General features: G+C 42.0%; 1 protein-coding gene across 7 annotated transcripts in view; it reads right to left on the bottom strand.

The window, feature by feature from the left end:
* Positions 1-13,711, bottom strand: part of ERN1 (endoplasmic reticulum to nucleus signaling 1) — a 78,330-nt gene that overhangs the window by 44,200 nt on the left and 20,419 nt on the right. For 5 of the 7 annotated variants that reach the window (XM_025436509.3, XM_025436513.3, XM_049113968.1 and 2 more), the window contains one exon: positions 5,989-6,109. In XM_025436509.3, the coding sequence (XP_025292294.1) occupies positions 5,989-6,109 (121 nt within the window). Of the gene's footprint in view, positions 1-5,988; positions 6,110-7,014; positions 7,120-11,822; positions 11,932-13,711 lie in introns of those variants that run through there. The other 2 variants (XM_049113967.1, XM_025436510.3) reach the window with 1 other exon arrangement.

Below are 13,711 nucleotides of genomic sequence, written 5' to 3'. Positions count from 1 at the left end.
ATCCAACTCTTGATTTCAGCTCAGGTCATGATCTCAGGGTCATGACATCAAGCCCCCTGTCAGACTCCATGCTCAGCATGGGTCTGCTCAAAATTTTCTCTCTCCCTCTCTCCATCCCCCACCCCAGCTGCTTGTGTTCTCTCTTTCAAAAATAAAATAAAAAACAAAATGTTAAAATTCAGTGGGAGGACAAATGTAAACAAAAATTCACAACAGTGCCCCAGAATCCAGATGAGGAAGGGGCTCACTCTGCTTGAGGGGTCAAGAAGGTAGCCTGTGATCTTAACAGAGTAATAGGAGCCTGTCCAACACTGCAGGCTGATGGAAGGGGTGGGGTACATAAGCAAAGGCCCCACATCTCTGAGGCCTAGAGGGATGGGTGAGGGCCAGGATGGTGAAGAATCCTGCACGTGTGCCAATGAGCTTAGACTTGACCCAGTAAACCAGTGCTTCTCCAACTGTGGCAAAGGACCAGCTACTGAAAATTCCAACCCATCACAGATGACACTTAGGATCCCTTCTGTACTTCTTGCAGACAGGTGGTCAGACCACACTGGGAGCACCGCTTTAGACAGCACCAAGGCTCTCAGCAAGGGTGCAGCACAGTACATGGACTCATTAGGGGACACATCTGCCAACAGCATGATGGCTGGAGGACAGCCAGGAAGCTGCTATATTGGTCTAGGAAATGGATGTTGAGAGCCTGGCTAAGACATTGGAGGACAGGGAGAAGGAGTCAGAATGGAGAGACAGGACTTCAGTCCACATAACACAACTCAGTGACTAAGTGGCCAAGCATCACTCTACTTTCCAGACTAGGTAAGCCATGGCTGTTAGCACCGGCAGGAAACTATGGGAAGAGGCACATGGTAAGAAAGGCAAACTTAGGTGAAATCTGAAGAAAATCTTTCCCTATAACTCTAGTTTATTCTTTTATTCTAGTCTATCTACTTTAGCCCTTCAAATAATTCTAGTTATCCAGTTAATTTTAATAACTAGCATTTCAAAGTGAATGCAAGAAGACTTAAAGCAGCCCCGTAAATACCAAAGGAGACCCCACCAAGCAAAAGCAAGCTTTAGAAAACCAATCTAATACCAAACAGAACAGCAATGTTTCCTGTTTGCATTTGGGCTGAAAGCATAGAAATGAAACATGTTCGACTGTCTTCACTGTGAAATTTCAGACAAAAACAGTGGTGCTGCTACAGTCACAAAATCACAGCCTAGAAAGATTGCACCTCACTTGGTATGTCAGAACTCAAGTTTCTGAAAACAAAACTCGCTTTTTGTACTCGGTGCAGTTTGCTGCTATGGTGTAAGAAATCTCCATTTCTGAGAACAGCAACACGTGTGGGAGAGGAACAAAAGCACCTGCCAAAACCAATCTGTGGAAAGAAAAAAAGAAAACAAAACTCTGCCAGTTTTTTGGCCCCTATAATAAGTAAACAGTCAGGAAACCATGAAACAGTAACAGGTATATATTCTGCATAACTCTAGTCTGATGAGTTACTGGGGTCTGTTTGCATCAGCAAGTTTCTTCCATTTGCCACTCAGGCCCAAACCCATGGCCTCCCTTGCCTGAACTGGTGCAGTAGCCTCCACCTGTTCTCCAGCTTCCTCTTGGCCTCATCAGCTGTCTCAACACAGCACCTGCTGACCCTGTAAAGTGGAGGCCAGGTGTCTTAGCACAGGCTGCCATAACAAAATACCACAGCCTTAGTGGCTTCAACAACAGATATTTATTTCTCACAGTTCTGGAGGCTACAAGTCCAAGATCAGGGTGTCAGTATGGTTGGGTTCTAGGGAGAGCCCTGTTCTGGCTTGCTGATGGCAGCCTTCTCAGAGTGTTCTCTTATGGTGGGAAAGAGCAAGAGTTCCGGGCTTTTTCTTTTCTCCTAAGGGCACTAATCTCATCATGGGGGCCCATCCCTCGTGACCTCATCTAAGCTAAATCCCATAAGCTCCACCTCTAAATACCATCACATGGTGAGCGGTAAGGCTTCACCATGTGAATTTTGGAGGGACACAAACATCAGCCTATAAAACCAGGGCATGTCACTCCTTTGCTCAGGTATCTCCAAGGGTGGCTTCAAAAAAGCCAACATCCTTGCACCAGCCCCCAGGCCCTAGACCTCTCGGGGGAGGATACAGCTTGCTCGACAATACTCAGGAAATTTGTGAAGGCATTTCTTCATGGCCACAGGGACTGGTGGGGGGGTTGGGGAGATATGGGGGGATGGTGAAGGGGTGGTAAGGAACACAAGAGCTAAGTGTGGGGCAGACAGCACTGCACAGCCAAAAATTATCCCAAATCTATACACTGCTTCATGTTCTGTCAGGCTCTCCCATAGGCCGAAAACCTTCAGTAACTCCCTGAACCTATAATAGCACTTGTATAAAAGCACAAAAGCAATTTTTGCATAATTTTATACAACTCATCTTCTCAGAATGTAATAACTCCTGTATGAATCAGGTAAAGTCACACTGCTCTTGTTTGGTGCATTACTAAGAATTGTTTGCCATCTTGGGAATCCAGTCACAAGTATCCTGGTGTTTTGATCAGTCTGCATCAGCAGGCACCGCACTCACTCAGAAGTGGAGTGTCACCACGTTTCAGAGCATTTTCGTGTTAAATTACATCTATGGGAGTCAAAATTACTTTTCTATTATTCCAGTGTTAGATTACCAGCTGGGTAATACACGCATTTCTTTCTGTAATTGTATGTGTGTAGGTTACGGTCGCATACATTTCATTCCGGAATAGTAGTGGGGGCATTTTTATAATAAACAGTATATGAAGACAGCACTATGTCCCTGTGGGACTGGTGCTCTAAGTTCATTTCCTGCTACCCTTCCTCTCCTTTACCCCCAACTCCCCCCCTCCAGCCACTCCAAGATGCTTCCTCTACCATACAAAGGACTCTCCCACCTTTGCCCCTGATAGGCCTTGTCTAAAGACTCCCCTGCTACCTTGAGTTCTTGCTCAAATGACACCTTTTCAATGGGGCCATCCCTATCTAAAACTGCAGCTCCCCACCCCCACCCTGATGCTCCCTATTCCACTTCCTTGCTTTATTTTTCTTCAATAAAGTCAGCTCTTGTCACCACTACAAAATTTATTTCCTCCTGTTTTCCACTAGAATGAAAAGCTCTATAAGGGCAGGATTGTCTGTTTTGTTCACTTCCCATATCCTCAAGGCCTAGAACAGCATATGGATATCTTTATAGGTGATTTACAGATCAATGGCTTAGAAATACCAATTTTGAAATCTTTAGTTAGAATTGCAAGATTAAAATTGAATCAAAAACTCAAGGTCTCAGGGCACCTGGGTGGCTCAGTAGATTAAGCATCTCCTTTTGGCTCAGGTCATGATCTTAGGGTCCTGGGATCAAGCCCCAACATGGGGCTCCCTGCTCAGTGGGGAGTTTGCTTCTCCCTCTCCCCCCCTTCCTGCTTATATTCTCTCTCAAATAATAAGTAAAATCTTAAAAAAAAAAATCAAGGTCTCTATACATTACCACTTTTAATCTTTGTGTAGAAATACATATATATATACACATATATATACTGTAATAAACACAGTACACAGATCTGTAGAAACATATTTTATATGTAAACATATAATTATATTATATATAATAATAAAGTATATATGTAATAGCTATATTATTATATAGTTTTATATATTGATATAGATATTGGTATCCAGGGCTGAATTTAACTTAAAAAAGCCAGTCTAAAAAAAAAAAAAAAAAAAAAAAAAAAAAAAAGCCAGTCTATTCTAAGACAAGGAGACTTAGAACATATGAAATATTACTTGAAATTACTAGACCTTACTGAGATTTCTCAAATTCTCCCCTTAAGCATCTTTTAACACTTCCTTGCTCTGCCTCCCTAATCCGTTGCTGGATTCTACTGACTATATTTCTGTGCCACTTCTTCCCTTGCCCCTGGCCCCCTTTTCAGGTGGACTCCACAGCTCTGGCCTCCCAGTCGCCAGCCCACACTCCCACACTCCGCTGCAGGATTAAACCTGTTGAATCACTCACCTGCTCAGTCACATTAATGGTCCCAATGTCTGTTCATTCAAGTATAAGAGCCTCAATGCTACCACAGGGCTCAACATCCCCTCCGCTTCTCTCCCATCCTTAAGCTCCTCACACCATAGCCCTGCTGCCTCCTTTGAAGGCTTTGAAGTCCCGACCACCTCCCTTACCAAACCCTGGCTCTGTGCTGAAGCTCTGGTACTTGTCACTGCTCCCTATAAGGCTGCAGGCTCTTTGAGGGAAAGGATGGGCTTTTTCTTCTCTGTGTCCTATAAAATATCCTTCACAGACAAGATTCTCTAAACAATGTTAAGTAAAAGAGAGGACAATTCTTAAGCTCTAAAGAATGGGAGAGAAGAGACTGATTCTTATGTTTAAGTAAGAAACAAGGTGAAATACAGTTTTGCCAGATACAGTCAAGGCTACTTGTAGAAATTAGGATTTCGACAAGATCAATTTAAAACAGTACGGGCAGGGGTGCCTGGGTGGCTCAGTCGGTTGAGCATCAGCCTTCAGCTTGGGTCGTGATCCTGGAGCCCTGGGATTGAGCCCCGAGTCCAGCTCCCCCCCTGCTTTTCCCTTTCCTCCTCCTCCTGCTTGTGCTCTCTGTCAAATAAGTAAATCAAAATAAAATAAATCAATACATGCAGGGAAAAGCAAAGTAGAAGAATGAAGTAGCTTGGGGCAAAAAAAGCCCTGCTCCGGAAGGCTGAAACTGAGGGCCCAGCCCTAACAGTCAACTATAAAAATGATGATCTCAATCCTTCTTGTTGAGGATTTGGTGATCTCAACTTTGGATAGAATCAGAAATTGTGAAATTTAAAGAACTCTGTTTTTGTTTTTAAAAAGCTAAAAGGCTTAAATATGAAGGAGAGACATTATGGATAATATTCTGGGAGCCTGTAATGCAATGCCAAAAGCCGGCTCTATGGTCTTCTCATGGCCACTTGCTCCAAGAGCTGGTCCTTTCAGTTGCCTAGGGTTCTTGTATATCCAAGCAGGACCCAGACAGGTGAGGCAAGTGGCCTGTGGTACCTCAGCTGCCATCATCTCTGGGTGGTAACCAGGTTTGCTGTCGAACTGATAAAATGATGTGTGACCTTCTGACATATGCCAATATTTTTCCATCTAAAACACTGTTTTGGAACATTTTATTATCGAAGGAAAAACACTTGCTATGCTCACGAAAATAATGAGTCACAGATCAATGACGAAAGAGAGCATGCTGGTCAGACTCTAATCTGAAGCCAAATCAGAATTATTACTGGACAGAAGAATAGAGAGGACTCTGAAAGCCCCAAATCCTTGGATTTGCATGGCTTTATCCAGGAAGATCACTTTGGAAATCAAATACAATTTCCCAGCTGTAGGACTCCACTCTGCTAACTATCACCAGGAAGACAAGATCATAAAAAAGGAGACATGGCAGATTAAATGAGAAACAAGCTCAGTCTTTCACTTCCCTCAACGTAAAGACCCAATAAAGTGGCTAATTTGGATGAATGTCAAATTTTACAGCCCTCAAGTATTTCAGCCTCTATAAAAACAAATGAGTAATTTGAGGTTACAGAAGATAGTTCTTATAATTATGATTACAAGATTCTAATCATTAGCTAGAACTTAAAAAAATTTTTTATGCAGCATGTCTTTGTAAAAGGCCTGCCAGCCAGAACTATTAATAGAAAAGCCTAGAGCCACTTAAACATGAAATCTGGAAAGAAAAAAAAAACAAAAGATAAAGCTTGCCTTTTTAACTGATGCACTTAGTTAACAATCATAATTCAAGCTGTATACATTCCCTCTGAGTAAATTCCCTCTCTTCTCCTTGATTCCACTATCCTTTTTTATTAAAAATGTAACTTTTTCTCTTTTTCTGGAATAGGTGTCCTCCAAAGCAGCTGAGCAAATGCCCGTGTCACCCAACAACTAAATCCAAATTACCTTCTTTTAAAGTCCATTTGATTGAGCCTGTCCTCTTGCTGACAGCATGCAAACTTCCATCCAGAGTTGACACAAACAACAAGGTTTCAGGAAGTGTCACTGTGCTGGAACTTCCAAAAATCTGCAATGAGATATAGAAGAATCTTCGTGTACAGCAGGATTCTTCATCTTGGGCATGTACAACCACATAAAAACCCCCTGGGCACATCTCAAAGTTATCCATCTAAAATCCACCACCTTACAGATAAAGGCATTGAGGTTACAGAGCCTACTATGTCTAAGGGCACATGTCTAGACAATAGCTGAGTCAGGACTAGACCCCAGATCACTTTATGGAAGCAGCAATCCTTCCTGCAGACAGGCTTAGAACCTGACATGAAGGACTGGGATTCTGAAATAACCCACAAGCAGTCTCCACTGAAACAGAGGAAGAAGTATGCTCAGCTTTTAACGGACTTCCTTCTCTTGGTTATACTTCACTTTCTAAAACCTGGTCCTCAGGGCACCTGGGTGGCTCAGGTGGTTAAGCATCTGCCTTTGGCTCAGGTCATGATCTGGGGGTCCTGGGATCAAGCCCCGCATCAGGCTCCCTGCTCAGCAGGGAGTCTGCTTCTCCTTCTCCCTCTGCACTCTCTTTGGCATATGCTCCCTCTCAATAAATAAAAAATAAAATCTTAAAAATAAATTAAATAAAACCTGGTCCTCTTGCAAGGCTCCAATATAAAGAAGAATGCCAATACACCCACATGCAATTATGGAATTTTACAAAGGCAAAGAATTAGAAGAAAGCATTTAAAGCAAAATAAGAAAAACCGCTCTCATTACATAAAAAATTTATATAATAAAACACCAAGATTTCAAGAGACAGGTTATAAAATGCATGAAAAACATAAACCAAATTGTTCTTCGCCTATAATCAAAATTTAAATAACAATGTAACTTTTATGCTGAGTTACACACACACACACACACACACACACACACACACCCTCTTTACAGAAAATAGCCAAAGGTGGTGATATTTACTTTCTCATCCATCGTTGGTGGCGATGAAAATGATAAGTTAGTGCAATCTTTCTGGAAAGCATAAAAGGGCTCAGATTTTTGATCCTGTAATTCCACTTCTATATCCTAAAGAAATAGTTCCAGATAAGAAAAAAGCTGTGTGCACAATGATGGTCATTGTATCCCATTTACAAATACAAAAACTGGAAAGATCTGAATTTCCGGTAATATCTTAATGACTGAAATAAATTATGACACATACACTTAATGGAATATTATGTAATCATTAAAATAGCACTTAGGAAAATTTACAGCAATGCTTCTATAGGTCTTCATATGAAAAATACAGAATCCAAATTTTAATGTAAACTGCGGTGATGATGATTAAACTCGATAGATTTTTTTTTTTAGTCTGCCTATCCTCTAGCTTGGCTAAGAACTGCACCCTCATCCACATGGTTTCCACAGGAGCAGCTGGGTGTGTGCACACATGCACGTACACAAGTGCAATTCACACATGTGCAGGTGATAGCTAGTAAGGTTTCCTGAAACAACATGCCTTTGATGTATGAGCTCATTCAGCAATGCCTCCTTGTAGTAAGATTTCTCTTTGTCAGTATACTATCCCACAAATTATCTGCTTCCTGTGGGTCTTAAATTAAAAATGGGCCACACACTCTGAAAAACAGTATGGAGGTTTCTCAAAAAGCTGAAAATAGAGCTACCCTACCATCCAGCAATTGTGCCGCTAGGTATTTATCCAAAGGATACCAACATAGTGATTTGAAGAAGGACCTGCACCCCAATGTTTATAGTAGCAATATCCATAATAGCCAAACTACAGTAAGAACCCAGATGTCCATCAACAGATGAATAGATAAAGAAGATGTGATACACACATCCACCATGAAATAGTACTAAGTGATCAAAAAAAAAAAATGAAATCTTACCATTTGCAATGACGTGGATAGAACTAGAGGATATTATGCTAAGTGAAATAAGTCAATCAGAGAAAGACAATTATCATATACTCTCACTCATATGTGGAATTTAAGAAACAAAACAGGATTATAGGGGAAGGAGGGAAAATAAAACAAGATGAAATAAGAGAGGGAGACAAACCATCAGAGACTCTTAATCACAGGAAACAAACTAGGGTTGCTGGAATGGAGGGGTGGGAGGATGGGGTAACTGGGTGATGGGCATTAAGGAGGATACCTGCTATAATAAGCACTGGGTACTATATAAGACTGATCAATCACTGACCTCTACCTCTGAAACTAATGATACACTGTATGTTCATTAAAAATAAGAATATAAATAAATAAGTAAATAAGGGCCAACACAACTTGCTTAATACTCTGAGAGTTTGGATTTTGGTGCAAAATTTTTAATTTTGCAAAAATTTTAATTTTTGGCTTTTAGCACTAAATGAAAGACTGGGGGTTTACCTGTGCATGGCAGCCTGACCCCAAAATACCTGCCCACTCTTGGTAAGAACCAGGATGGCACCTAGTTAATCCCTTAGGAAGGAAGGCCCAATGGCTGGCTCCCTCTAAAGCAGCCTGAGATGGCAGGACAAACATCTTGGTCCCTGCATTCCTTTTCCACTGTGGAAACCCACTGGCAAAGGGGGTGAAGCAGCTACCAGAACCTCACTCTCTCCTCCCTTGCCTGCTCCTGGCCTAGAGGCAAAGAAGTTCCACCCTTTCCTTTGCCCAGAGCTGGGGCCCACTCACCTGGAATGGGACACACAAGAGCAAGCTTCCTCACTACCTGCTAAGTCTGTTCTCAGTGTAAAGCCTCAAGTCTGAGGAAGAAGAGTCTCCTTTTTACCTGGCTGGGAAAACAGAAGCCTCAAGGGTAGTGTCTGCCTTAGCAGGGAATCCAGAGGTCAAGCACACCCAATGTTTGGGGGATGAAATTATTTTAGTCTACAGTGTATAGACAGTGACAAGCCTCATCTGAACCTGCTCACACCTGAACCAGAGAAATGCACATTGCCCAGAGCACACGGGCCTGCAGAAGAGTGGCCTGAAGACCAGACCTGAGGGCTGCAGCTAAGGGAGACGGAGGACTGTCTCTCCCTGAGAAGGTGGAATGGGTTTACAGCTGATGTGGGACAGGGAGATTAGTAGGGGAGGGAGGGAGGCAGGCTAGAGACTGAACAAATAAAAAGGGAAGAATGTATGCCTCCCTGGGACCAAGAGGTGGGAAGCCCCCCCGAGTCCCCTCCCTCTGTCATAGTTCTCCCAGGAACAGGTATTTTGTACAGTAACAGGTCTTGGGAAGACACAAGAATTGTGTTGAACTCTGAGTCACTGATCTGGCAAGAAATTAAACTCAGGAGATCTCTGTGAATGTTTACTGGATGGGAGAGACAGATTAAAAGGGAGAAAGAAGCTTGAGAAGAAACACAGCTGAAAGATGGGGAGAGTGCCCTGGCTTCCACGCTTCCTCAAGGACTTGGGCTTCCAGTCCTTGGGCTCAGAGAGCCTTACAAATAATTCCCCCTCTTTGCTTATGTTTCTTGGAACTAGATTTCTGTCACTTGCCACCCAAAACTGTCCTAAAACAAACACACATATAAACATACACATACCCCTTTTGTTTATTTACATAAAGATATATTATATATATATAAAGATGAAGAAAATACTGCAAAATTATAGCAACAGTTTTTTTCTATGTATTCTAAATTCTCTATAATAGGATCGTATAATCAGTAATGAATTTTTCATAAAAAATAGAAAGGAGATGGGCAAGTTAGCAGGTTAGCCCAAATTTAAAGGAGCTTCAGCAAGACCCTAAGTTCCAGATGAAGTGCTTCTCATATCAGGACATCAGACAACTGGACCACTTTTGATCATTAATATCCACCAAACAGAAACAAAAGTTTAGCAACCAAAAGGTCCCGTGGTTAGACAGGGTGTATCCAGGAATAGAGGAGTTTTGTCATGGTTATTAAAGCCTACAGTACAATTCTAATGAACTAAAATATCCCCAAACATATCTTATCACAGTATGAACATTAAAATGGGTCCATATTTACTAAAACATATCAGTGCTGCTTCATTACTGGTGTGGAAACAAAAGCCACCTGCCTTGTCTGAGCATCTTAGAAACCACAGGAAGAGCAATTGTCTATGGTTGGTTGGTGAATCGAAAGAAGACCATTAATCACATAACTAACACAGTCCTCTGAAAATCTCAAAAATACCAGGTTTGGCTAGAAGTTGAATTTAGCAACCAAGAGCGCTGATGGTTAATCATAGTGTCCACACTGACGTCACAGACCCTGTCACAACAGGCTGCTCTCTTCTTTGGAGGCTGCTGATGGTTTCCAATTAAAATGTCCAGGGAGCTACCCTGAACAGTGTTATTCTCTCACATGGCAAATTACCATCACAACATTTCTGGCTCTTCTCCCCCAGCATTTTTGAAAGCATGAAAATGCCTGCCTTCAGATACAGTCGCTATTACCAAGCTGAACTAAATAAGCTTCTAGATGCTTTTCGGGATACTGAGCAGGCTGAGAACCATTTGTACCTGAACATCTAAAACGCTGCTTCACAACGATGAACTCGCAAGCGACCTCACCTGGCCACTTTAGTCCCTGGGGCTCCCTTATCTCTGTGATGGATGAAAGGGCCAGAGGCCCACTGTTACACACACTCATTTCCAGAGAGCCAGAAAATGGAAACAAAATGCTGATTCTGTAGATCTGCTTCAAGTTGACTACCTGGAATCTAACTCATTTTTCCAAAGAGGAGGATATGTACTTCTGGCTTCAATGGCGACTTCTAAGAAGTAATTTCAAGGACACTGTGGCCAAGGAGAATGCTAGTAGCTGGTAACTTAGTCTAATTTAACACTGAACATCCATTAGCCATCTGTTCCTTGTGGAAACCCAATCACACACACACTCTCCCAGGAAGTGATCCCAAGGTAACAATGCTGGAAACACCCAGCCCGAGGAGTATGAATGAAACCTGGCAATTCAGGGCAGATGATGCTGGGCAGTTAAGTTGCTAGTAAAACCAATTTGTTTCATGTAAGTTCATTCAGTGGTGGTAGGACAGCCTCACTGCAGCCCTGCTTGGCCAAGACTTCAACGAAGAGCCTTCCTCCCATGAAAACAAATGCAGTACTGGGACTGAACCCTCATGGTTCTGAACCTCATCATGGTTCTGATGGTAAAGCAAAGTCCAGCATCTACATCATTTCGTAAAATGCACCACTCACTTTGCCTTTACTCTTAAGACGTGGAAGTAACTACCAACAGCTTATATAGAGATGATTAAAATTTGAATTTCATTCTAATATTCTAAACTCAGCTAATTGTTAGTCATTCTTGCATTAATTAACTCCTTATATTTTAGGTAAGAAAAAAAAATCTTTCCTAAAAGTAGTTCTGAAATAACTTTGTTTAGAAAATATCTTCAGGGGCGCCTGGTCTGCCTTTGGCTCAGGTCATGATTCCAGGGTACAGGGATCAAGCACCTTCTAGTTGGGCTATCTGCTCAGCTGAGCAGGTCTGCTTCTCCCTCTGCCTCTGCCCCTCACCCCATTTCTGAGTGCTCTCTCAAAAAAAAGATGATGATGATGTCTTTAGTAAAGAGAATCTGACACGAGATAGGGATGTGTTGAAACAGCACAAAAACAAATGAAACCACCTCTTACGAAAAAAGCCCACCCATTTCTGAACAAGAACTTGGGGCTCATCAGGCAAGGCGGCAGCTCACCAGTGCCTTAAACAACCAGCAAAGCCCAGGGCTTGGTTTCAGGTGTCACATCTACCACCGGGGCGGCTGCTCATTTCTACTCACCCTCTGCCCCCTGAGGAAGAACAGCAGGGAAGCACACCGCAAGCTCCTCCAAGATTCGGAACATGGGAGAACCCAGTGGTCCCCATCAGGGTTTTCAGAAATGCTGCATCTTCCAAAGAAATACAATGCTTAAGTTTCAGACACACATTTCAAGAAATAATCCACACACACATTGACTCCTAATAACAAAGGTCATACATAAGTTAATAAAAACAGATTTTTCATCCTGAAATCAGTGGGAAGAAGTAGTGCCATGCACACCTGGGTCTCACACCAGCTTTCCAAAGTGATCTATAGTTGATAAATATAGGACTGCTTGGTTCTGTTTATGGCACTGGTGATGAATCAGCCCCACAAAAGAGGTGTACACACACCTCCAGAGGACCCACCACTGGAACAGGAAAGCCACATATTTCTCAGATAGCATACAAATCAATCAAGGCAAGCCCCACTACACCCCCAGAAGTTCAATCTATATGGCAACACTGTAGCACTAGCTTAGTCAGATAAGCAGAAACAGTATAGGGAGTTAAAATCTTTTCAGGGGCAGCCTGGGTGGCTCAGCGGTTTGGCATGGCCTTCAGCCCAGAGCATAATCCTGGAGACTGGGGATCGAGTCCCACATCAGGTTCCCTCCATGGAGCCTGCTTCTCCCTCTGCCTGTGTCTCTGACTCTCTCTCTCTCTGTCTCTCATGAATAAATAAATAAAATCTTAAAATATATTTTTTTCAGTGAATCTTCTCTACTTCCGACTAGCACCCCAAAGACCACAGTCTTTATAATAATTTTAGAATTATTAAAATTCTAAATTAATTTGTTATTATCTGGTTAACAGATAATTAGTTAAAATTAATTAAAATTAATTTGTTGTTATCTGGTTAACAACATAATGATTTTTTTTTTCTCTTTTAGGAGTACTACACTAATTTCCAGGCTATGTTCAGAGGCCATTTTTTTTTTTGTTTTACTAATTTTTCCTCTATGTTCATTGGATTACTGTTACATTACATAATCTAAACTTTAGTTTTCTTTATTTAAGGCTAAGAAAACCATTCCCCCAAATTAAAGGTACAATACTGTGTTACTCCAGCAAGGATACTGGCTTGCTTCCAGTAAAATATTACACAAGATACCATGTACCTAAATTCCTGGAACCTATAACCTGCCATCAACAACCAGTCTGACTTATGCAGTGCAGTGGCTCCTTGCCAGGGCTCAAACCAGCTGGGTGCCAGCAACAGAGGTAAAGTGACTTACAATTCATTTTGGTCAGTTAATACATACACATTATAGTTTTACAGGTAAGATGTAAAACAAGTCCCCAAGTGAGGGAAGAATTAGATAAGAAAGATTTCCACAGTGTTTTTGTTTTACTACTTAAGGGTATACACAATCTTGAGAAGAGTTAAAGCTGCATGTCACCAAATGTAGAATAATGTATTTTTTTTAAAAGATTTTATTTATTTATTCATGAGAGACAGACACACAGAGAGAGAGGCAGAGACACAGGCAGAGGGAGAAGCAGGCCCCATGCAGGGAGCCCGACATGGGACTCGATCCTGGGTCTCCAGGATCAGGCCCTGGGCTGAAGGTGGTGTTAAACTGCTGAGCCATCCGGGCTGCCCTAGAACAATGGATTTTGAATGGATTAGATGTGCTAAGGAATCAGAGTTTATAATTATTAATCTTAGCAATAACACTCAGAGGTGAGAAGGGCATTCTCTGTGGGGGATGTACAATACCAAAAGAGGGGAGAGAGACTGTGTGTGTATATGTGTGAATACGGTAAGGGAGGTGGCGTCTGATGGATAAGGCGGCAGAGGTGAAGGGTAACAACAAACAGACTGGAGTATTCTGCTGGCCATAATTAGCTGAAAGCTACAGGATG

This window comes from Canis lupus, chromosome 9 (assembly GCF_003254725.2).
Source record: "Canis lupus dingo isolate Sandy chromosome 9, ASM325472v2, whole genome shotgun sequence".
In the NCBI taxonomy this organism is placed as follows: domain Eukaryota; kingdom Metazoa; phylum Chordata; class Mammalia; order Carnivora; family Canidae; genus Canis; species Canis lupus.
The sequence above is the reverse complement of the archived record's forward strand: the minus strand, read 5'-3'. Positions and strand labels throughout refer to the sequence as shown.